Genomic DNA, 25,296 nt, shown 5'->3' with positions numbered 1-25,296 from the left:
GTCCACTCATCCATCCATCCACCCACCCACCCAGTCACCCATCCATCCATCCATCCATCCATCCATCCATCCACCCACCCACCCACCCACCCAGTCACCCATCCATCCATCCATCCACCCACCCACCCAGTCACCCACCCATCCATCTATCCATCCATCCATCCATCCATCCACCCACCCACCCAGTCACCCATCCATCCATCCATCCACCCACCCACCCAGTCACCCACCCATCCGTCCACTCACCCACCCACCCAGTCACCCGTCCGTCCGTCCATCCATCCATCCATCCATCCATCCACCCACCCACCCACCCAGTCACCCATCCATCCACCCACCCAGTCACCCACCCATCCATCCATCCATCCATCCATCCATCCACCCATCCATCCATCCATCCATCCATCCACCCACCCAGTCACCCATCCATCCATCCATCCATCCATCGATCCATCCACCCACCCACCCAGTCACCCATCCATCCACCCACCCAGTCACCCACCCATCCATCCATCCACCCACCCACCCACCCACCCACCCATCCATCCACCCACCCAGTCACCCACCCATCCATCCATCCATCCACCCACCCACCCAGTCACCCATCCATCCATCCATCCATCCATCCATCCACCCACCCACCCACCCAGTCATCCATCCATCCATCCATCCATCCATCCCTCCATCAAGTATTTGATACCACTACTCTCTTAGGTGTGGGGATACAATGGTGACTGCTTAGAGCTACACTCAGAATTAGCATTTGAAATCTCTGGCCTGGAAAGCTGAGTAGGAATGTTTTTGGATGCTCCCAGAACAGAGGCTCCATAGGCAGGTAAGCTGAGAAACTCTCCCTTGGATTCTTGGACAATCTCAGCACATATCTGTAAGGGAAAAGAGAGAGGAGATGACTGAGTTCATTTGACAGGGAGGCAGGCTTGTCTGAACAGAGAAAGCCTTGTTTCCCCCACCTCCTCAGCATGCCTGTTAACCCCTGCATCCAGCATTTCCCCTCAGCTCCACTCTGGGAAGTGCTGCTCCTGGAGCAGCCAAGTCCTGGAGCGCCAGGGTGGGAGCACGGTCTCCATCTCCCAGACAGGGGAGCTTCCTGAAAGAGTCTCCCTGTAGAGTGATGGCATAAAAACAGAGCTTTAGCCAAGTCATCCTAGCGGTGGCTGGTCCAGGGAATGGCTAAGAGGAAACACCGAGGTTCTTTGGCTCACCCGGGAATGCGATCCCAAGGGCTTAGGTACAGGACGTGGAAGGGGGAATGAAGAGGGGAGGGTAGCATTCCGAACACCTGTGTTGATGTCTAGGGCTGCTGTTGCAAAGTACCACAGCGGGGGTGGCTTCAGTAACAGAAATGTATGGTGTCCCAGCTCTGGAGCCCGTAAGTCTGAGATCAAGGTGTGGGCAGGGCCCGTTCCTTCTGAGGGCGCCGGGGGCAGGCTCCGTCCTAGCCTCTGTCCTTGCTTGTTGATGGCTGTCTTTTCCCTGTGTCTTCACCTAGTGTTTCCTCTGTCTTTGTGCACAAATGCCCCCTCTTTGTAAGGATACCGGTTGATCTTTTTTAAGCTCTTAAAAATGTCATCAAGCACATCATAAATGCTTTATGGGTGTGTGATTCATAAGTCAGACTGACCAGGAACAAATAGGACAATGAAGTCTGTTATTACTGGCAATAGTGCTTTGGAGAGAAATGAAGCAGGAGAAGGGGGCAGGGAGCCCCACACGGTGGGAGTTGCCATTTGTAATAGGAAAGTGGACACAAGCTTGCTGTGTTAAGGGTACCAGAGCAAATGACGTATCTTTGGAACATGTTCTAAAAAAAACCAGTCAAGGCAGAAGGTGGGGAGAGTCCCCAGAAATCAAGAGTTGTGCTGGCTCAGGTACCAGCAGCCTCACCCCTTCCGCCCGCACAGGCCCTGGTGTGGCAATGTGGCTTGCACGGGACCCACAAGGCCAGGTTCCTCCCTCCAGAAACCCACAGAGGAGCTGACCTGGCAGGACACGCAAGGGACAAACACGGCTTGAGGCATTGACCTCAGGGGTTTAATCAGGCACATGCATCTTGAGACTGGCCCCTTAGAGTTTTCTAGGACTCTCTCCTGTGCGGGGTTAGTGCTGTTTTCTGGGGGGAACAGGGGTAGAGAGGCATTAGTGAGAGCACCCTACTGGCCATGTTTCAGAAGAGAGGCAGGCTGGGTAGAGAGGAGGGAGTGTTGTAGGAGCTCTGAGCTTCCAGAACAGGAAAAGGGAGGGCAGAACCTTCCTAAACCCAGGAGTAGATTCTAAAAGCCCCATAGGTGATTCTTTTTTTTTTTTTTTAACTTTTAATTCTTTTAAATGTTTATTTAATTTTGATAGAGAGAGAGAGAAAGAGACATGGGGGAGGGGCAGAGAGAGAGGAAGAGAGAGAGAATTCCAAGCAGGCTCTGCAATGTTGGCACGAGCCTGACTCGGGGCTGGAACTCAGGAACCGTGAGATCATGACCTGAGCTAAAATCAAGAACCGTAAGCTTGACGGACTGAGCCACCCAGGTGCCCCTACAAGCCCGGTAGGTGATTCTGATGTCTCCCACTTCCTCCCCTGCAAACAAAACCACTGGATAGGAGGGATAGCATCTGACCACTGGTTAGATTCACCCATTCTACGGCAGCGTTGATAGATGAATAATTTTAGTTTATGGTAACATAAATCGGCAGTGGAAGGTGATGTGAGATTAGTCACAAATGTACCTGTCACCTTTCATCTGCCATATTCTCCCCCGACCCTACCCTTCTTGGCCATTTTTAGATAATGCACGAGCCTGACATGACTGTGCACATGGGAGGGGCAGGGGTCCTGTGCATCTCGAGTGGCTGCTGTAGGATCTGGCATTGAAGACAGTAATGAGAATCCTTAAGGACAGATGTAAAAACGTGATGGGGCACCTGGGTGGCTCAGTCGGTTAAGTTTCAGGTCATGATCTCATGGTTTGTGGGTTCGAGCCCCGCGTCGGGCTCTGTGCTGACAGCTCAGAGCCTGGAGCCCGCTTCAGATTCTGTGTCTCCCTCTCTCTCTGCCCCTCCCCCATTTGTGCTCTGTCTCTCTCTCTCTCTCTCTCTCAAAAATGAATAAACATTAAAAAAATTTTTTAAAAACATGGAAAGCACCTGTTAGTGGCCCGCAGAAAACAGATACAAATTTTCTTACTAACATTAATGCCCACCTATGATCTGCTTAGCCCAACAATTCTGGACTCTGGCTGCACATTAGGAATCACTGGGAGAACTTTTATAATGCACCAGTGCCTGGGTCCCATCCCCCAGAGATGCCAGCTGGACTGCTTTAGGGTGGGCTCCCATCACTCGTATTTCTTCATGTCCTGGGAACGTCTCTGTGTTGCAGAGTGAGAAAGCCTGGGGTAAACCAGGCATCCACATCCATGGGGTGAGGGGTCCAGACGGACCACAGCGTCAACTCTTCATGTTCCATGTGTGCAGGCTGCTCCCACATGCTCCCGGGTATGGCCCTATGTGAGTGTCTGTCTCCAAATTTCCCCTTTTTATAAGAACACCAGTCCTGTTAGATGAGGGCCCACCCTGATGACCTCTCTTTAACTTGATTACCTCCATAAAGACCTTATTTCCAAAATACTCCAAAATATTCTGAGGTTAGGACTCTGACATATGAATTTGGAGTTGGAGGCGGGGCAGGGGGCACAATTCAACCCAAAACAATATTGAGTGATTTGGTGTTGAGTATTTTACAGCATTTATTTGGACTCTGATATTCCATAGGCATTTAATAAGTGGAATGGGCGGGTGAATACATGTCCTCTAGTATTTGGGGTATTGTATGTGCTGGCCACTGATCCGTGCAGAAAACACACACAGCCTGATTGTTTACATCCTGTTCCAAGCAGAATGCCGGAGCTTTCCCAAGTACCCTCCATGCGAAAGTTACGTTCTCAGGAAAAGAAGATGAGGGAAGTATTATTTCCTCTCTTTTTTTTCTTTTGCATGGGTGTAATTATTTTGTATCTGGTTGTAGTCACAACATACAATGTCATGATTTCCTTCTTTCACGTAATGCAGTACCCTAAGCATCCTTTCCAAGAAGTTAATGGTATATAATCAAAAGAGTAATAATCATAATTAACATTTTTAAGTCCAAGAGTTCTTCCAAGCACTCAGCTATGTGGACTCACTTAATCTTCCAAATGACTCAGTGGGACGTACTATTTCTACGTCCGTTTTACAGATGCACACTGCGACACAGAAGGGTTGAATAATTTAAGGTCACACAGCTACTGAGTAGTAGAGCCAAGATTTGTTTTTCATTTTTCTGAAATTCATTTATTTAAATTCAAATTAGTTCACATATAGTGTAGTATTGGTTTCAGGAGTAGAACCCAGCGATTCATCAGTTACATGTAACACCCAGTGCAGAGCCAAGATTTGAGCCATGTAGGCATTCTGATTTTGGGAATCTGTTTCCTCCTTTATGAAACGGGTATAATCGTGCCAGGAGACTGAGGGAAGATGTTCGATAAATACCTGGTTACTATTGCATCTAAATGAACTCCATCCCGTACTTGAATCAGTCATCCTGTTCCAAGCTTGTCTCCTCACTTCCAGCTCAAGCCTGATTGAAATTTTGAGGCCCAAAGAGGGATGTCATTCCCCTCTCCTTCCCTAAATGAGAACTCAGCACCATATAATGGCCTGATGTGGACAAAGCACTCCCAGCTGACTGTTTACATCTGCCTCCCAACAGCCAAGCCCAGCCCCTTCTCTCCTGTGATGTATCACACCCCTCCTACCTGAGCAGGGTGCTTTCAAGATGGCGTCCATCCACTTGGCCATGGGCAACTTGCCCCACTGTCCCACCATTAGGGACAGGGACAGCCCTGGCCAGCTTGTGGCTTCCTCATATACACAAGTTCGAACCTCCCAGTGGCAGAAGTATTGCTCCTCAGTCACAAAGAGCGAGAGGCTGGTCTTTCCATTCTGTCAAGCACCCCCCGCAGGTGGTGATCCTGAGGCCCCCTCATCTGGCGTGGGTGGGCCAGAGAGGTGCCCCTTCCTCTTAAAGGCAGAGGAAGGGAAACTTCTTCCACCAGTTCTTTCAAAGAAGTCTCTTCCTCTTATATAGGCTGAAAGTGGGGTTGGGGTAATTGTCACACCACCTCTTTTGGTCCACTTTGTAGCTCATCCTTTGGGGTTCCCCTGGCCCCTTTCTGTGGAATGCATGCATGCCATTGTCCTCAGCATGGGGCCCCAGTCAAAACTCTTAAGAACCCTAGGAAAATATCCTATCTCACATCCTGTTATATTATATTCTTGGCCATGAGTCACTTAAGAGTTTCCTTATCATGGGACTTGAGGCTGTTTCAGGTTTTTTTTTGCTGTCCTAAACCCTGCTGTGGGGAACATCCTTCCCCCGCACCCCCCCCAGCCCCCCATGTAAGGCTGTATATTCCTTACACTACATTTGCATTTGTATTTAGACTAAACCTAACAGGCCAGACTGCCAGTCTCTTCTTCCGCTGAATAAGTTCTAAGACCTCAAGTCAGTTCCTAGTGACAAATGCCACCAAATACAAAGAAGATGCTGTTTTTATCTGTTGAAAGCCTATCAGTAACCAAGTGATTTCTTTGAAGTTAAACAAGCCTCTCAAAAATAGAGTTGCACATGATGTTGCCCAGAGTAGATGGGGGGCAGGGGGCCCACACACAGTTTTTAAGCCATGGAACAGCAGCTTTGCTTGTTGATAGTATTATCCAAAGTACCACGTGATGACCAAGACTGAAGTCCTGAACCTTTGTAATCCGGAAAACTATCTTCATTAACGATCGATGCTAAAGTCGCAGCCCAAGAAACTGATTAATCTTGTATCTTGTGTATTCGTCAAAGCGACAGAAGTCTTTTATTTCCAACACATGTTTTCTATCTTAGGTGGGACTCCCCCCTGTGACCTTGACCCCTCACCTACCATCCATGCCTTACATTTCTTCCAACTCTGGGTCCTACCTTCTTCCCAGCTCCCAGAAGCTCACGCCTAATTCTTGTGCCTTATTTCCTAAGCTCCTGTTAGCATCTGACTTCGGCTCGGGTCATGATCTCATGGCTTGTGAGTTGGAGCCCCACGTTGGGCTCTCTGCTTTCAGCGCAGAGCCCCCTTCAGATCCTCTGTCTCCCTCTCACTCTGCCCCTTCCTCGCTTGGGCACACTTTCTCTCTCAAAAATAGATATCTAAAAATAAAATGTCAACATTTGCAATATACTAGAAATTACATTCTTTCCAACCAATTAAACCAAAACATCATGTAAAATTGTGAAAGCTTACACAGTTTACTAATTTTTAAAGACCTTATTAGTAAAGCAGTTTTAGGTTTACAACAAAATTGGGAGGAAGGTACAGAGATTTCTTTTTTTTAATTTTTAATGTTTATTTATATTTGAGAGAGAGTAAGAACCAGCAGGGGAGAGGCAGAGAGAGAGGGAGAGAGAATCTGAAGCAGGCTGCAGGCTCTGAGCTGTCAGTACAGAGCCCGATGTAGGGCTCAAACTCACAAGCCACGAGATCACAATCTGAGCCAAAGTCGGGCACTTAACCAACTGAGCCACCCAGGCACCCCAAGAGATTTCTTTTTTCTAAGTTTGTTTATTTATTTTGAGAGAGAGCACACTAACTGGGGAGAGGCATAGAGACAGGGAGAGAGAGAATCCCAAGCAGGCTCCGAGCTGGCAGCACAGAGCCCAGTTTGGGGCTCAGTCCCATGAATTGCAAGATCATGACCTGAGCCGAATCAAGAGTCGGACATTTAACCGACCGAGCTACCCAGGCCCCCCTAATCCTGACCACTTAGAAAGTGGGTTTGGGCCCAGACGTGTAGATTGACAGCTCGGCATCTTCAGAGCTGAAGGGAACCACAAAAATCATGTTGTTGGCGATTTCTTTTGTTTCATAGTGGAGGGAACCAGTGTCAGTCGATTGAGGGGTGGAGTTGGGACCTTGTCCAGCGTCACTTGCCCACCCCCGATGCCCAGCATTTCTGAGTCAGTAACAGCTGCCAGTTACCAGTTGCCGCTGGGCCGCTCGCCTAGGGAGATTTCAGGCTTTTCCAACAGTTCTAAATGATATCCGTCTGGCAGAGTAGCCTGGGTAAGAGCTCCTGGAATAAAACTGGTAAATGGCAAGGTCGCTCTTTCCTTCAAATTGTATTGGGAGGTAGTTGGCAAAACCCTCACTGCCTTGGCAGAGCAACCGGTCTGCCAGACTATCTGCGAACCCGAAGCAATTACGTGCGTTATAATAACAGAGAACGGACCCGAGCGGCACTTGCTGTTGATGGTATCTTCCCTGAGTCAGCCCGGCAGGCTGCTACCTGCTCTGAGTGATACGTGGCGATCCTTTTCAAGCGCCAACAAGACCTGTCTCATAGATTGGTGAGCCCTTTGCTTTGTTCTTTGAGGGACAAGCAGATAGTTCTGGCTTCGGGAAGTACTTGGCAGTTTCTCACTTCGTCCCTGAGACGATGTTTCGAGAATGAGGAAGCAGTGCTCTTAGAGAAAACTAGAAAACTTTCCCTAGAGCCTCTACTTGCTACTTTTAACTCTGGTGAGAGGGACTCCCTTTGGCTTTGAGGCCAGTATCTACCAATCCAAAATTTTAGACCACGCTTTCTTGAAACAGGCTGTGGGGTGGGGGGGGAGGGGGGTGGTTCTTGATACACAGCTGCCTGGGCATTGAGAGGACAGAGAAGGAATTTCAAGGGTGGGTTTTGCTGGACCAGAAAGCACCTGTTCTGTAAGTCCATGTATCCCTCACCTCCCCCTTTCCCTGCTCCCTCCCTCCTTCCTTTACCCACCGTCCCATCCAGTCCCTGCTGTTGACTGTCTAACCTCTACTATAACGTGCCTGGGGTGCCACATTGGGCGAGCAGATACACAAACCACTAGAAAGTTAAAATTAGGGGAGTAGTACCAGGTGAATTTGATTAGGGTCTTTCCGAGGGGCAGATCTCTTCTTTGTCTTGATTCCCTAGACAGTTCTGCCCCATACACACAAGGATCTGATTCTGTTTCCCAGGATAGAACTTAACGTCCTCGAGTTGTATCATCTGACTTTTTCTAGACTAAATTTATGTGTCTGGCATGGTGACCTCCCACTGACCTGCCTCTCTCTGCTTGTCCCATCTGTCTCATAGCACATCATCACAGGAAACAAACCCTCCACCTCAGACTCTGAAGTCCCTTCCCGCCCCCCCCCCAACCTTGTACCCTTTTCTCTCTCGCTCCCTCCCCCACCCTCAGGCTCAGCGCACAACAGCCCTCCACCTGTCTGGCATTTCGACGGGCTCTTGCTGATTTTTGGTGGACCCTGTGTGGCCAAGCCCTTGGGCTTGGGTAGACCAGGACCACCTGCACTCTGTGTTTCTGCATGCTGGAGAAAATAACGGAATGCAAACTGCTGTCCCCACTACAAATTCATGCTGCCCACTAAAGTTATCCTTTGAGGTCCCTGCAGATCTTTTCTTTCGTAAACTTCTCAGAAGTGAAATTTTAAAAGAAAAATCAAAGTACAGCCAGTCCCCAAGTTTTGATGGGCCAACTTATAATTTTTCAATGTTACAGTGGTGGTGAAGTGATACATATTCAGTAGAGACTGCACTGCGAATTTCGGAGTTGGATCTTTTCCCAGGTGGGGGATCCGCATCGCTCTCCTAATGCTGGCCACAGCCTCAGCTCCCACGTGGCCACACGACCACGGGGGTCAACAACCTACACACTGGCATCCATTCTGCACCCACACAGCCCTTCTGTTTTTCACTTTCTTTTTATGTTTTATTTTTTTGAGTTTATTTATTTGGAGGGAGAGAGAGAGAACATGTGAGCAGGGTAGAGGCAGAGAGAGAGAGGAGACAGAATCCTAAGCAGGCTCTGTGCTGTCAGCGTGGGGCCCGATACGGGGCTCGAACTCATGAACCATGAGATCCTGACCTGAGCCGAAATCAATAGCTGGGGACTTAACCAACTGTGCCAGCCAGGCACTCTTCGCTTTTCACGTTCAGTGCAGTACTCAATTACAGAGATCTTCAGCCCTTTATTATCAAATAGGCTTTGTGTTAGATGCTCTTACCCACTGCAGGCTAACGTAAGTGTTCTGAGCACATTAAAAGTCGGCTGGGCTGAGCTATGATGTTCGGTAATGAACATTCATGGTAGTGAACACATTTTGTATTTAGGATATTTTCAACTTATGATGAGTTTATCAGGATATAACCCTATTGTAAGTCAAGGAAAATCTGCACTCTAATTTGATGTAGTCTAATTTGATGTTTTTTTTTTTTTTACTTATTTCTACTTTCGGGCCAAGTCAAGATAACATATTTCTGGTAAGACGCATAGAAGCCAAAGGGCAAAAACGCCTGCTTTCTAGCACTTAAGTAGTTATTTCCCTAAGAACAGCACACGAGAAGTTTATTAATCATTAAATTATACAGTCTCTAATCTGCTCTAATTGTTTGACTTAAAGGCTTCTGTTCTCATCATCATTCAGTGCTTTATTGACTATAATGCCTTTGAATTTCACTAGTGACTTAGGATTTCACTTAGACTTCCCATTGGTGTGGGTGTCAAGGTACAGCATGGTTTGCGTGGTTGAGATGCAGATTGATACAACTTTTGGAACACTGGTGGCATCTGTTACTCATTGATTGGGCAATGTCACTATTCAAGGACTTGATCCTACGGAAATTAAGGCAGAGTGTGTTTGAAATAGAAAAAAAATTAACTGGTCGAGTAAATTTTGGTATTTTGACACAGTATAATTAAAACCATTAAAAAGAGAAGAGACCAGGGGCGCCTGGGTGGCTCAGTTGGTTAAGCATCCGACTCTTGGTTTCAGCTCGGGTCATGATCTCACAGTTCATGAGTTCGAGTCCCACATTGGGCTCTGTGCTGACAGCACGGAGCCTGCTTGGGATTCTCTGTCTCCCTCTCTCTCTGCCCCTCCTTCTCTCCCTCTGTCTCTCTCTCTCTCTCTCTCAAAATAAATAAACATGTAAAATTTTTTTTAAATTAAAAAAAAAAGAGAGACCACTGACCTGAAAAGATATCCATAAGGTATCATTAAATAAAGCATGTTGTAGACTCGTATGGTTTGAGGCTAAAAATAAGTGGCTCAGTCTTGGTTCCTATGACTAAGGAATCAGGAAGGACGTGCCCCAGATTGTAACCAGTGACCTCTGGGTTGGGAGGAGCGATTGAAAGATGAGCTAAGAGCTGGAGAGAAAGAGCTTCACATCTCTTATGGATTTAAAAAAAAAAAAAAAAAAAATATATATATATATATATATATATATATATATATATGATATTTGAATAAAGGTATTCTTCAACTTATAATGGGGTTATGCCTCATAAGCCCATCCATCGTAAACTGAAAATATTTAAGTCAAAAATGTATCACTACACCTAACCTACCGAACATCATAGCTCAGCCCAGCTGACCTTAAACGTGCTCGGAACATTTACATTAGCCTGCAGGTGGGCAAGAATATCTAACACAAAGCCTGTTTGATAATGGAGTGTAGAAGATCTCATGTAATTGATTGAATACTGCTCTGAAAGTGAAAAGCAGAAGGGCTGTGTGAGTGCAGTATGGTTGTCAGTGTATGGGTTGTTGACCTTTGTGGTCATGTAGGAGCGGGGAGCGGGAGCCACTGCCCAGCATCACGGGAGAGGACCATACCCCATGTCACTACCCTGGGAAAAGATGCAAATCCAAAATTTGAAGTGCGGTTTCTCTAAACACATATCAGTTTTGCTCCATAGGAAAGTCAAAAATCATGGTTGTTTTTTTTTTTTAAGAAAAATTATCAGTCAGGGGTGCCTGGGTGGCTCAGTCAGTTGAGTGTCCAACTTCGGCTCAGGTCATGATCTCACAGTCCGTGGGATCGAGCCTGCATTCGGCTCTGTGCAGACAGCTCAGAGCCTGGACCCTGCTTCGGATTCTGTGTCTCCCTCTTTCTCTGCCCCTCCCCCGCTCACTCGCGCTCGCTCTCTCTTCTCTCTGTTTCAAAACATAAACCTTAAAAAAAGAAAAATTATCAGTTGGGAACTGTCCTTTTTTTTTTTTTTTTTTTTTAACTAGACTCCACCGGGCGTGGAGTCCAATGCAGGGCTTGAACTCAGGACCCTGCAGTCAAGACCTGAGCTGAGATCAAGAGTCAGACCCTTAACCAGCTCAGCCACCTGAGTGCCCCGGTCCTTCTTATTTTGTGTTTTTGTTTTTTTTTTGTTTTTTGTTTTCAAATTAAAGGAGAAAGTAGTGGAGTCACTCATTCAAACATTTCAGTGGCATTTAGGCCCCATAAACTTCCATACACTTGGCCCTTGACATCCAGTGGTCTTTCTTCAGCCCACACGCTGAAGAATTATGCGCTGCGGGAACATTGTAGGCTGAAATGAGGGGTTGTGAATGCACGTCCTCATCTCGCAGCCTCGGAGGAGTCTGTGCTCTGGCATCACATGTGTCCTCCGCCCGGAGTGAGGGTGAGACTAGGCAGCAACCCCCCGCCTCTCTGTGATACCCATTGCCTTTGTGCATGCAAAATCATCACCTCCTGTGAAACTCTTGGTGATGTTTCTGAACAGTAATCATGCACAAGGGGAAAACCCCTCCTTCCTTCACCTTTGAAACCGTAGCAAGGGTATGAAATTACATCTGAGTGTGCCCAGCCTCCAAGTCCCAGGCACAGCTGCTCCAGTCTTTGACCCTGACTTCAACTCCAGAAGTAGCCGGTCTTGCTCGTAATTGGACAGAACCCTCGTTGAAGAGAATAAAGAACCAAATGTACACAGAGCCACAGATTTGCTCTCCTCCTAGCAAAGCAGGGTGGCATTCATTCAAATTCCCATTCTTCTGTATTTCATTCTTTCAAACTCAATGAAACTTTTCCTGTTCCCTGAGGTATCACCTGGATTCTTGCCCACCCTTGTGCTCCCCTGGCATTCTCTCTATGCCTTCCTTTTTTAAAATGTTTTTAATGTTTATTTATTTTTGAGAGAGAGAGAGCATGAGCAGGGGAGGGGCAGAGAGAGAGGGAGACAAAGAATCTGAAGCAGGTCCCAGGCTCTGAGCTGTCAGCACAGAGCCCGACGCGGGGCTCGAACCCACAAACTATGAGATCATGACCTGAGCCCAAGTCTTACGCTTAACCGACTGAGCCACCCAGGCGCCCCTCTATGCCTCTCTAACACGTTTTTCATTCCTTGTGGTGTCAGTATTTTTGCTCACGTCTTTGTTGCATTGCTGGGTTGTAACCTTGAAGCAGCAGGGATGTGGCTCCTTTGTCTCCATATCCCAGGCCTAGAATGGTCTCTTACACCAAGTAGGTCCTTTCTAAAGGCCAGCTTCTAGAATATACTTTCAAATAAATAGGTATGTATAGTATCCTTCCATAAAAAGTAAAAGTGTAGATGGTTGCTACGATAACAGTAACTACCTTGCAGAAAAAGAATGAAGTATAAATTGTTTTAGAAAATCCAACAGCAGATTCATAGTCCATTCCTAATGTGTAGAAGTAGATGATCGATAAATGCATTCAGAAGAGAGGGGTGCCTAAGTGACAGCCAGGTAAGCATCCAACTTCGGCTCAGGTCATGATCTGTGCTGACAGCTCAGAGCCTGGAGCCTGCTTCGGATTCTGTGTCTCCCTCTCTCTCTCTGTCCCTCTCCCCACTCGTGCTCTGTCTCTCTCTCTCTCTCATAAATAAATAAACATTTACAAAATTAAAAAAAAAAAAAAAACAAGAAGAGTTATAGAGATACTCACTGTGTCTTGGGAATTTACACCACTGAAAGCTACTTGAGTTTCACTAGCCGTGTGACAGGAGAGAGGTCTAGAACCATGTAAATCCATGCTATCGAAGCCCTGTTACTGTTGCACACCTGAGCTTTCAAAATCATATTTTCAAAGCCATTTCTGGAATATTTTCTTAAAGCAGAGAGCTCAAGCTTTAGCATTAGTTGCTTCCCCCCAAAGAAGCTACTTAAGTAATTCCCATGGACGACGGCTCTTTTTGGGCTCGTTGCCTGTAATTTGGGTTACCGATACCAGGTTGAGCAGTGATAACTTGGTTTTGCTCTTTGTGGAAACCTCCAACCAGACTTAGGTGGTCATCAGGTTAACCACCCTGTTGAGTGCTTTCCCACCCGGTTATCCTTTCCCTAGTTTGCGAAATAATAAAGGTGGAACTCTTTATTAATTAGCTAAGCATAGGCATTAAAGATGGAACTCGCCAGTCCAGAAGAGCATGATTCACAGAAAACTAGCCCCTAGGTACCAGTTAGTACCTTCCCCGTCAATCCGTCAGCATCTCCCGCCGATCCGTCCATCCCCACGGGGAATGGACCAGACCTGGCGTTTTCCCCACAGTGTGGGGTTTTCCCCACATGTGTTCCTGGCCTTTGGATTTCTGCCGCCCAGAGCCCTGTGTGAAATCGCCAGGTGTAAATCTCCAGAAGCAGCTCTTCAGCACCTTGTGCCTGCAGCTCCCTAAGCATGATGGAACCGGGCTGCCAGCTTCTACGCTATAACCAGGGTACAAAATGAGTATGACCACACCAGCTTTCTCTCTGCTCAGAGAATTCAGCAGTCAACACCTTTGCCCAAATAGAAGCTAATTCCCGCCCCCCCCCCCCATATTCACAGTGAGGAGGCTTAACAAAATGGGGATTTTCTTTAGCCTACTTGAATATATAAAACATTGGTGTTTAACTTTGTGGTACCTTCAAACCTCCTAAGAAGAGTAAACAAATTTTTTTATTGTGGCACAATACACATGACATAATATTTACCATCTTGACCATTTTTAAGGGTATGGTTCCGTGGCTTTAAGTCCGTTCGTGTTGGGCAGCCATCACCCCCATCCATCTCCAGAACCTTTTCATCTTCCCAAACTGAAACTCCATACCCATTAAATACTAATTCACCATTCTACCCTCACCCCCCTCCCACCTCCTGGTAATCGCTATTTGACTTTCTGTCTTTTCAACGTTTATTTATTTTTGAGCAGAGAGAGACAGAGCATGAGTGGGGATGGGGCAGAGAGAGAGGGAGACACAGAATCTGAAACAGGCTCCAGGCCCTGAGCGGTCAGCACAGAGCCCGACGCGGGGCTTGAACTCACAGACCGTGAGATCATGACCTGAGCCGAAGTCGGACGCTTAACCGACCAAGCCACCCAGGCGCCCCGACTTTCTGTCTTTTCAATTTGATTCCTCCAGGTACCTCATATAACTAGACTCACACAACATTTTTCCCGTTGTGTCTGGCTTATTTCGCTTACCGTAATGTCCTCAAGGTTCATCTCTGTTGTCGTGTGGGTCAGAATTTCCTTCCTTTTTGACGCTGAATAATATTCTACGTTTTTTTACTCCATGTATCTGTCAATGGTCATTTGGGTTGTTTCCATCTTTTTTCTTATCTAGACCTTCCTCTTTTGGCATTCAGGTCGAACCGTACCCAGGAACCATTCTTTCCCACAAAACCAGTACTTTGAGCTCAAATCTCATTCAGAATTAAAACAAGGCCTTTGAACAGAACTCTTCTTTATCATTTGTAAATCATAGTTCTTAGCTCCTAAGAAGCGCTTGGAAGAGTCAGTGAGCTAACCCCAAGCATCATGCACGTGGCGCATAGCAGACACTCTGCAGAATTAAGTCCTTGAGAAATCTGGAAAGAATTAGGGAAGAATAAAGAGGGTGGAATGAGGAGGCTGGTTTCAGAGGTTGGCTTAGAACAGGGGAGAATTGTGTATGATACGATCCCTGGAGGGGAAGGGGCAGACGTGCAAGGGAAGACATGGAGTTGGGACCCCTTTAAGGCCCTGCTTCATTTCCCCTGCCTTCCTGGGTTGCTCACAGCTAAGCCTGGTGCCGCTCTGACCCACAACTCTGTCTTCTGTGTTCCTGGATCAGTTTTAATGGGAGCAGTGAGATCTCATGCTACGGCTTGTGCGGCTGAACATTATTCATTCCCTCAGGCCCCAGCCCCAGGTCCCAGGGATGCCACAGCCTGGACCTCTGTGCCCAAGTCACAGCGTCCCGGCATCCTGGACTCCAGTTCCTAGAACTGGGCTTACAGTAGATTCCTGCCATCAGCAACCTCCTGAGGACTGTACTAGCCCTGGCTGTCCCCAGGTGTCATCTGCCCACATTCCCTACGGGTATCACACACCCCTCTGATATCCACGTGGAACCCGCAGTCCCCTTTTGGAAATTCTCCACGTAGGCTGCTTCTGGAACCATCACCGAACTTGCCACATCCTGTGTATCCTGTGTCTTGTCCGTGAGCTGATCCTCTGTCCCCTCCCTACCTCAGACCATTCCTCAAGGCTGAACTGGTCCTGGAGGCGAGTCCCGTGTTGTAGCGAGAGGCCACCTTGTGACGCTTCTGGGTTCAGTTAAGTTGAACTAACATTTTTGAAACACGGTAACTAAGGTCAGTGCTAGGCAATATAAAAGTGGACAAGACCTGTCCCACCCTTTGCAGTAAGTACTCTTAAAAACCTCTGCACAGGACCATAATTCGAGGATACAGGTCAGGCCTTGAAGATGAAAAGACCCCATCTCTTTGGAGATAGGAGAAAAGGAGAATGGGGGCAAATACATCTGCCGAGCCCTTTCTGGGATAGTAGGCACAAATAGGTACGGGGCCTTCAGCAGACTGGAAAAGGTTTGGAACAAGACCCAGTAGGGCCTTAAGGGGGACAGTTGGAAGAGAGACCAAGAATGACCAAGGAGAAGCTGAGACCCAGCCGAGACCGGATACGTGATCATATAATGTATGAAGTTTGTCCCTTCTTTTTCCCAGCCATACTCAGCAATTTAGAACAAGACAGGGGGAAGGAAGGGCAGAGCTAAGTACTGGCCAGGGGCCCACAGCTGATGGACAAATCTAGGGTGTTTTTAAACCCATCCCTAAGATGCTGGACCCTGGCTAAGTGGACAGGAATCCAGGGGAGACCAGAACAACAGAGCTGGGATGGAGGCCACAGAATTGGTGGCCAAGGAGACGAGGCCAAGGAGCAGGGTCAGAGGGCATGACGATGACGTAGGGACAGCATCATGGAGAACGTTCATCCCCTGGTCTGGAGAACACAGACTCCACGCCATATTTGTGTCTTCTTTCCTTCCTCCCTCCCACTCGCTGTCCCTTGCACAGATACTATGTGTTATCTGTCTCAAACGTGCTAATCACAGGACAGCATGGACAAGGGCCCTTGCCTGGTAGTCTGGAATCTCCAGACTTCAAACTCCCACACCCAGTGTCGCCGTCCAATGGGGTGGCACGTACGGGTGTGTGGGAACACCCCGGGCACGTAACCCAGACTGGAAGTTTGCAGAAGGCTTTCCAGGAGGAAGTGACTTCTGAGCCGGGACCTCAAAGATAAGAGAAAGTGAGGCAGATAGAAAGGCTGGGGAGGCTAGCACCACAGACACCTCTGTGTCCTCACCGCCCCCTGGTAGAAGCCAGCTTGCACGCCTACCTCTCTGCTAGAACCGCTCTAGGATATGGCCGCTCATTCCCTCACCAAATCTCATCTCCAAACAGCCCCTAGAGCTTCCAGCCTTTCCCGGTCTTGATGCTGTCTCCCTCCTCTCTGACCTCCCTTCTCTGCTTTCCTTCCTCGTTCCCTCCCCTTCCACCGAAATGTGGGTGTTGAAGTGCTCCTCAAGTTTGTGACCACACGTCTTGCTCTCCAGCGTCTCTCTCTCCTTCCATAATCCCGTCAACGTCCGTGGTTTCCTCTCTTGCCCTGGCGTCCCTCAAGGACCAGTGCCATGTCTTCAACACACAGGGACATCTTGTGGTCTTACTCTTCAAAACTCGCCCTGGATTTCACCTCCCTTCACCTCGTGACTGTATCTCTGCAGGGGCTGTAGCTTTATCCCTTCCTCTCCCAGATGGATGGTCTGGGGTCTCATCAATCGTCACCTCCAAGGCCATCTTGCTTTTTCCCCCACCACACCCCACCACCACCTGGCCTTTACATGCTCCCTAAGTGCCATGTACCTGTGCTGTGCACAGCCAGGGGGAATTTCCTGCTGTGCTCCTGGGCAAGCATAGCTGCTTCCGGCCAGAGCTCCTTAGTGACCCCCCCCCCCGCCCCCCAATATCTGTGAGATGGAGCCTAGCTCTTTAGATGGGCTTTCAGGCCTCAGTCCAGCCTCAGAGTACCATCTCCTATCCCATTGCCTCTCATTGCCTTTGCTTCAGAAAGACTCCGGCTGAATGCCCTTGCCTCCAAGTGCCCACTGTCCAAATTCCCAGCAAAAGCTCATCTCAATATTTCTGGTTCAGAGATTCAGAGAAACTGCCTCTGGTTTTTTCTGTTGGAAGAAATGTCTCCTCTCTGACTTCAACTACACCTCCCTATTGGAACTCGTCCCCTTCTGCCTTGTATTTGGGTTATTTGTGTACGTCTGTACTGTCCCAGTACATCTGGGGGCAGGCCTTGAGGCCAAGGGTTCAGATTATTTTTTTTTTGTCTTTGCATATAGGTTCCAGCACGGGAACTTGTACTTATTACATTCTCCGTAAAGAAGCTTTGAATAAAGGCGTGTGTGTGGTTTCAGTAAGGCCATTAAAAAATGCAAAAATAAGTCTTTTATGATTTCACTCTTTGAAAGCTAACCTCATGGGGTGCCTGGGTAGCTCAGCGGGTTGAGCGTTGGGCTCTTGATTTCAGCTCAGGTCATGATCTCACGGTTCATGAGATCGAGCCATGCGTCGGGCTCCGTGCTGACGGTATAGAGCCTTTTTAAGATTCTCCCTCTGCCCCTCCCACCCCCTCTCTCAAAATAAATAAACTAAAGGGGTGCCTGGGTGGTTTAGTCGGTTAGGTGTCCAGTTTCGGCTCAGGTCATGATCTCGTGGTTGATGAGTTCAAGCCCCACATCGGGTTCTGTGCTGAACGCTCAGAGCCTGGAGCCTACTTCACATTCTGTGTCTCCCTCTCTCTGCCCCTCCCCAACTTGCGCGCACGAGCGCTCTCTCTCTGTCTCTCTCTCAAAAATAAATACTTAAAAAAATAAATAAAAGTTTTAAAATGAAAACTAGCCTGAAGGTAGCATCACGTAATAATTAGAGCGACAACAGAGATCGTTGATATTCTTGTATTATTCTGTCTCCATCAATTACTCAGACAAGTAATTCTGAGTCATGTCACGTCCCTTATCTCTGTCATGGGGATAATTCTGGCCAGACATGGTGTCCGGTAAGAATGTTCTCCAGGTGATAAGAAACCGAGTCATGTATGCTCCGTCACGGAGTCCCCCATTAAAAGAGAGTTCACGTTTTAGCAGGGACCTCAGCTGTACCACAGAGGCTGACAGGTTTGAACATTGGTGCCTCTTAACTCCGGCTGAAGGCCCCGTTTCTGTTTCCTCCTGTGCATGTTTCCAGTTCGGTGAGCAGAACCGTGGCTCTTGATAAAAGAACATGCCTGCCTGGTCCTGCTGCGGCCGCGCAGATGTGGGAAGGCAGGTCCCTGCACGAACCACCGAACAGTGGCCCTGCCTGCCGTTGGGGAGCTTTAGCCTCCCAAAAGTAAAAAAGTTGCATAGAGACAGAGTTTTGTTCTTTCAAAAACTCCCCATAACTCTTACAAACCATATGTATAGAACGAGCAGTGTGCTTTTTATTCCAGTTAGGATGTTGGCAAGGACCAAGACTCAGAAGCAAGAAATACTTAGACCTGGGGCGCCTGGGTGGCTCAGTCAGTTGGGCATCCGACTTTGGCTCAGGTCGTGATCTCACAGTCTGTGAGTTCGAGCACCGCGTCGGGCTCTGTGCTGACAGCTCGGAGCCTGGAGCCTGCTTCGGATTCTGTGTCTCCCTCTCTGTCTGCCCCTCTACCCCAATTGTGCTCTTTCTCTGTTTCTCAAAAATAAATAAACATTAAAAAACATAGTAGAAGAAATACTTAGATTCGTTGAGGGGAAAAATCTAGCTGGTAAAACATAGGAATGCTTCTGGTGTGGAAAAACAATGAGGCCCGTAATTAGACAGCTGTATCTACATTGCTGAGACATGGAGATTTATGAGCTTGGAGTGAGGGGGGAAGGCTTCTTAGAAGAGTAAGAGGAAAAAGACACCAGGGAATTAGCACATCTTTAAGGACAAAACCGAGAATGTAGAACATCTTAGAGATGAGCTAGCCTATCCTCCCCCTTAATCTACAAATGAGGATGCAGAGACCCGCATTGATAAATTATGGGTGCAGCTGGAGTAAATAAAACCCAGGGTTTTTGACCCAACACCGTGGCTTCTTCTGGACCGCGATTGGGCGGGGGGGGGGGTAATCCTAGCCGCTGGGAGAGGTTTTCATTGTATGAAGATGGAGTTAACATAAACAAACATGCACTGACCATGGTGTCCTCTGTGGACTTCATTGAAAACACAGAAACACACACCCCCTTCCAACAAGGTCATGGTAAATCCCTTCATGTAGCATGCTGTATGGCACAACCTTGCTTGTAAAAACAGAACCCCCCTCGGAAGGGCAGAAACACGATCCTCAGGAGATTTGCACACTGCTTTCTAACAGTTTCTCTTTGCTGTTTTGAAATATATTTAAAAAAAAAATAGATAATAGGCGCCTGGGTGGCTCAGTAAGTTAAGCGTCCAACTTCGGCTCAGGTCATGATCTCATAGTCTGCAAGTTCAAGCCCCGCATTGGGCTCTGTGCTGGCAGCTCAGAACCTGGAGCCTGCTTCGGATTCTGTGTGTCTCTCTCTCTCTGCTCCTCCCCTCCTCTCTCTCTCTCTCTCTCTCTCTCTCTCTCTCTCAAAAATAAATAAACATTAAAAAAGTATAATAGATATGGGAACAAATTGTAACCTAGACTGACAACAAGCCCAACAAACAGTGGGTAGGGAATAAAAATAAGAAAAAGAACCCCTAACGTGAAATAAAAATAAAACAGTAGCACATTGTTTCATGCATTGATACCTTTTTAAAAACTAGAGTCACTCATGTAACTTTCGTTTGTTGAGTGTCTACTGTGTGTCAGGCACTGTTCTGGGCACGGGGTGGGGGTGGGGGGCGCAAATAGACAAGAGCCCCTGCCCTCCAGGAGCTTATAGAGGGAGGTGAGCGATACTGTCTTAAGCTCCATCACCACCACCCCTGCCCCCACCGCCTGCCAGGCTTTGGTGGAAATGTAACTAAATTGGAAAATTGATAATATCTCCACAAATGGGGATGATTCTAATGAAGGTTGCTTTCTGGTTTTTAGGGAGAAGAAAACGGCTTTCCAGACAGTACTGGAGAACCCCTTTCAGGTAAACAATTGACTCCATGGATGTCTGGGCTTCACTGAGAACTGGCATGACTGAATTAAAGATAATTTAGGAATATGTTTATCATTAACTTTGAAAATCTGTATTACAGCCTAGAGAAACTTTCCAACCACCGGTCACGGTGAACTGCAAGGAAATGTTAACCAGATTTCACAAAAGCCTTCAAAGAGTCTTTTCTCCGAGCTAACCCTACTGTGCGCAGGGTCGGGGCACAGCTGGGTTCCCAGTTGGACAAGTTTAGGATGGGGCAACAGAACAGAGCAAGCAGACCCTTCTCCCTCAGGAGTCCTAGGAGGCTTGCCATTGCCGGAAAACTGTGCCAGGTGGAAGAAAGCAATGGGGCTTAGGTAAACCAGGTCAGCACAGGAAGGGCCAGCATCCTCTCTCGGTACCTCAGGCACTCGGTTAGCCAAGGGGACCCTCCTGACACCTGGCCATGTGCTATTCCCTACCCTCTTTCTGCTACCAGTGTGTTTAACCAAAGAAACATGAAGGATTGCGTCCTTTCCCACTTTTTATTGTAAGATGGAAACTCTGGCGGTCTTTAGATTTCTTATTAATTAATCTTGGGGAAAATCTGGAGTAAGCATTAAAATACGCTACCAAAAGAATAATGAAAAGATATAGAAACCTCACTCATATTTTCTATATCTTTTAAAACACATATTAAATGATCTGAGTCATCAGAGTTTTGTTTCTTTCTCTTCTAATGGGAGGGTGGCGGACCCTAAAGCCCTCAGGATAATCTCACCAATCCTACCTAGCCTCTGCCAGTGTAACCATGCTGAAAACCAGAACATGTGTTATATAATCACCTTAGCCGCAGTGATCTCTGGTGGTGAGACTGTAGGTGATTTTTTTTTCCCCTTCAGCAGATCTATATTTATTAAGGACCTACTGTGTGCCAGGTTCCCTAAAGAGGCCATGTGGCAAAAGTATAGTTCTGGGAGACAGAAGTGGGGATCCTGGTTTCAATGCAGTCATTCCCCTGCTGAGATTAGACCAATCAAAAGAGAAACTGAGCCGGATGAACTTGCGTTAGAGACTTCCCACCAGTCTCATGGGACAGGCCCAATGTCAGGGTCCCATCCGGACACCCCATTGGAACTTGTCTTCCTTGGGCCACACCCCTCCCCTACCAGAGGCTAGGACCACTGGCCAAGGATTATCCCTCTTCCACAAATGCTACAGCAGACAAGCTCAAATTAGAAGCACCTAGCTGGGTGATGTGAGGAGGAGAAGGCATCTTTGTATACAAGCAGCCACTTTTTTTTTTTTTTTTTTTTAAAGTAGGTTTCATACCCAGTGAGGGGCCCAGTGCAGGGCTTGAACTCACAACCCTGAGATCAAGACCTGAGCTGAGATCAAATGTCAGACGCTTAACCGACTGAGCCACCCAGATGCCCCTCCACTATCCTATATTTTTAAAATTTCTTTTTTTTTTTTTTTTACCATGCACCTTTTTTTTTTTAATATGAAATTTATTGTTAAATTGGTTTCCGTACAACACCCAGTGCTCATCCCAACAGGTGCCCTCCTCAATACCCATCACCCACCCACCCCTCCCTCCCACCCCCCTTAAACCCTCAGTTTGTTCTCAGTTTTTTTTATCAGTCTCTTATGTTTTGGCTCCCTCCCTCTCTAACCATTTTTTTTTTCCTTCCCCTCCCCATGGTCTTCTGTTAAGTTTCTCAGGATCCACATAGGAGTGAAAACATATGAAATCTGTCCTTCTCTGTATGACTTATTTCACTTAGCATAACACTCTCCAGTTCCATCCACATTGCTACAAAAGGCCAGATTTTTTTTTTTTTCAACGTTTATTTATTTTAGGGACAGAGAGAGACAGAGCATGAACGGGGGAGGGGCAGAGAGAGAGGGAGACACAGAATCGGAAACAGGCTCCAGGCTCTGAGCCATCAGCCCAGAGCCCGACGCGGGGCTCGAACTCACGGACTGCGAGATCGTGACCTGGCTGAAGTCGGACGCTTAACCGACTGCGCCACCCAGGCGCCCCTACGTTTATTTATTTTTGAGACAGAGAGGGACAGAGCATGAACAGGGGAGGGGCAGAGAGAGAGAGAGGGAGACACAGAATCGGAAGCAGGCTCCAGGCTCCGAGCCATCAGCCCAGAGCCCGACGCGGGGCTCGAACTCACGGACCGCGAGATCGTGACCTGAGCTGAAGTCGGATGCTTAACCGACTGCGCCACCCAGGCGCCCCAAGGCCAGATTTTTTAAATTTCTAACATGAGTTAGAAAAAACTCTCTCCCAAAACTTTAACCTGTATATGTACATAACCTATATATATACATAACCATTATATATACACAAATGTATATATAAAGATGATCAGATGTAGGCAAATGCATAGAATGTGTGGTGAAATAACCAAAGAAATCCATAAAAGGCCAACTGTTATCGATCTGGGTGTTAAAGAGCATGATTTCTTTTTCTCCATGCTCATCTAAATTTTCAGCTTTTCTGCAATAAGCACATATTTCTTTTCTAATTATAAAAAATCTATACACTTTTGAAAGACTAACACCCTGCACACTAATGTGGAATGTGAGCTAAAATGAGAATGGATAGAGCTGTTCAGGAATATCTAGAAACCTTTATGCATTAAGGTTGTTATTAACTAATAGATCAATCAATTTTCAGTTGTCTCTTAAAAATTTTTACGTGTCGAAATGGAAGAGCTTCGAAGAGAGTAAACTTTTCACAGTGATAGTCATAGCAGGTAGTGTTAGTGCGAGCAGATTGCCATTGAAATCAACATCTTTAGCACCTAGCACGGTGCTTTGCACACAAGAGCAATCCGGTGTTTGGCTCAATTTTTGTTTTTGTCTTCGTAAACAAGTAGATGAGAGACAGTAACTTAATGGCCTTGCTCTTGGATAAACTGGTGAAAACAGATCTGGATACAGTAAAACCTCGGATTGCGAGTAATTTGTTCTGTGAGTGTTCCTCAAGACGAGCAAACGTTTCTAATAAATTTTAAATTGATAAACGAGCAATGACTTGTAGTACAAGTAGTACATGACGCTGAGGGTCACATGATCACAACTGAGCCAATGGTTCTTCTCTCTCTCTCTTTCTCTCTGTCTGTGGGATTGTGGATGGTCATCTCCCATGCTTGGATGCTCGGTCTCAGGCCACGGTGTTTGGCAGAAATCAGTGATCTTTCAGAATGTTGGAAGGTGCCCACAATGGGCACTACTGTGTTTTTGGTCACTTCAAAGCACCTATGGACAGTCCTTTGTTTTTCCAGACAAGATTGAGCTTAGGAATGCTTTGCTTCCTTCTAGGTCAGGCTGCCTGCAGATAGAGACCCTTTCCTCTGCTGCCTTATTGCCAGTTACATGAAATACAGTCTATGGCAAGAGTCTATTAATACTGTTCTGTAGCAGTGATTCTGTTAGTGATAGTGAAAGTGGTCTTACACTTTAACCCTCCTCTCTCTTGCCTCCCACACACCAGACATGAAGGCTTTCAAAGGTAAGTGCAGGTTAATTTGTTTATTTGTCTTTCTGGTTTGTATTTTCTTTATTATTTTGCATTATATTACAGTATCGTAATCATTTTTGTATGAATATTTTTGGATTATGGAACGAATCATCTGAGTTTCCATTCTTTTTTGAAAACATTTTTTGATGTTTTTATTTTTGAGAGAGACAGACAGAGCATGAGTGGGGAAGAGGCAGAGAAAGAGGGAGACACAGAATCCAAAGCAAGCTCCAGGCTCTGAGCTGCCAGCACAGAGCTCAAAATCATGAACCACAAGATCATGACCTGAGCTGAAGTTGGATGCTCAACCGACTGAGCCACCCAGGTGCCTGAGAGTTTCCATTATTTCTTATGGGGAAATTTCTTTGATATACAAGTGCTTCAGACTATCAGCATGTTTCTGGAATGAACTATGCTCTCAAACCAAGGTTTTGCTGTATTTCAGTCATTGAAGGAGAGTAGCAAGCTAAGTAAGATTTATCTTATTGTTTTAGTCACATGCACCAATTCCCCACTTACTGTGCACCAGCCCCAGTTCGAAGCACTTTAAAAATGTGCTTATTAGGAAAATGTGCTTAGAAAAAAGTGCACATGACAGCTCTGAGTTTACTTTCCTTACCGGGTGGATGTTACAGAAGCGATGCTGGGTCACGTGGCTCGTGCTTGGACTCACAAGTCGTAAGTGGGATTCAAGCCCCCGGCCTGCTGGGAGCTCATTTCCAGCCACCACATGGGGCTGCCCCTCTACTGGTCAGATGCCTTGCCTGGGTAGTGCACACACTGAGTGCTGAGTGTCCTACCGCGGGGTCAGCGGTATCTCAGGTAGAGTCTCAATCTGGAACAAAGCCAGCATCCACCCCCCTCCACCAAACTCCGTCTCCGCCAAAGACCCTGTCCTAGAAGGAGGGGTTAGACAGACGTGGGAAAGGACAGCTGACAGTTTGTAATCAAGGAAAGCAAAAGAACACAAAGCAGAATCAGCCACCCCTAGAAAAGCAAAGCCCCCTCTGTGGAACCGTTGAACACGGAAGCAAACAGCCACAGGAGGCAGAGCCCAAGACCGAGGATACTCCTTGCGATGCCTGGGTTGAAACGGCAACACAAGCGACGGCCTGTGTACCCTGCTGAAGGAAACCTTAAAGGTGTTCGATGTTCTCATACAGACTTTCGAAATGAAAACATTGGGGCATGAAAGGAACACGAGTCAGTTATCGAGAGAGTATCCCTCCGGTTGAAAACACACAGAACCTCTCCTCGCCCTCCCTTTCTGAGAAAGCGGTAGCTGTCACATGGTCACATGGACCACGGCGCTTTTTGTACCTGTTCTCGACGCCTGGCCAGTTTCCCGAGGATGACTTTCTGACCACCTTGCATAATTCAGCACTTGCCTGATCGGAACCGAATGTCCCCAGAGAGACG

At 47.1% G+C, this 25,296-nt stretch overlaps 1 protein-coding gene across 7 annotated transcripts in view; it reads left to right on the top strand.

The window, feature by feature from the left end:
- Positions 1-25,296, top strand: part of EDARADD (EDAR associated death domain) — a 96,489-nt gene that overhangs the window by 59,313 nt on the left and 11,880 nt on the right. For 5 of the 7 annotated variants that reach the window (XM_045437266.1, XM_045437264.1, XM_045437260.1 and 2 more), the window contains 2 exons: positions 20,303-20,348; positions 23,851-23,868. In XM_045437266.1, coding sequence (XP_045293222.1) covers positions 20,303-20,348; positions 23,851-23,868 — 64 coding nt within the window. The remainder of the gene's footprint in view (positions 1-20,302; positions 20,349-23,850; positions 23,869-25,296) is intronic. The other 2 variants (XM_045437263.1, XM_045437261.1) reach the window with 1 other exon arrangement.

This window comes from Leopardus geoffroyi, chromosome D2, assembly GCF_018350155.1.
Source record: "Leopardus geoffroyi isolate Oge1 chromosome D2, O.geoffroyi_Oge1_pat1.0, whole genome shotgun sequence".
Lineage (NCBI taxonomy): Eukaryota > Metazoa > Chordata > Mammalia > Carnivora > Felidae > Leopardus > Leopardus geoffroyi.
This window is presented reverse-complemented; position numbering and strand designations above follow the sequence as displayed.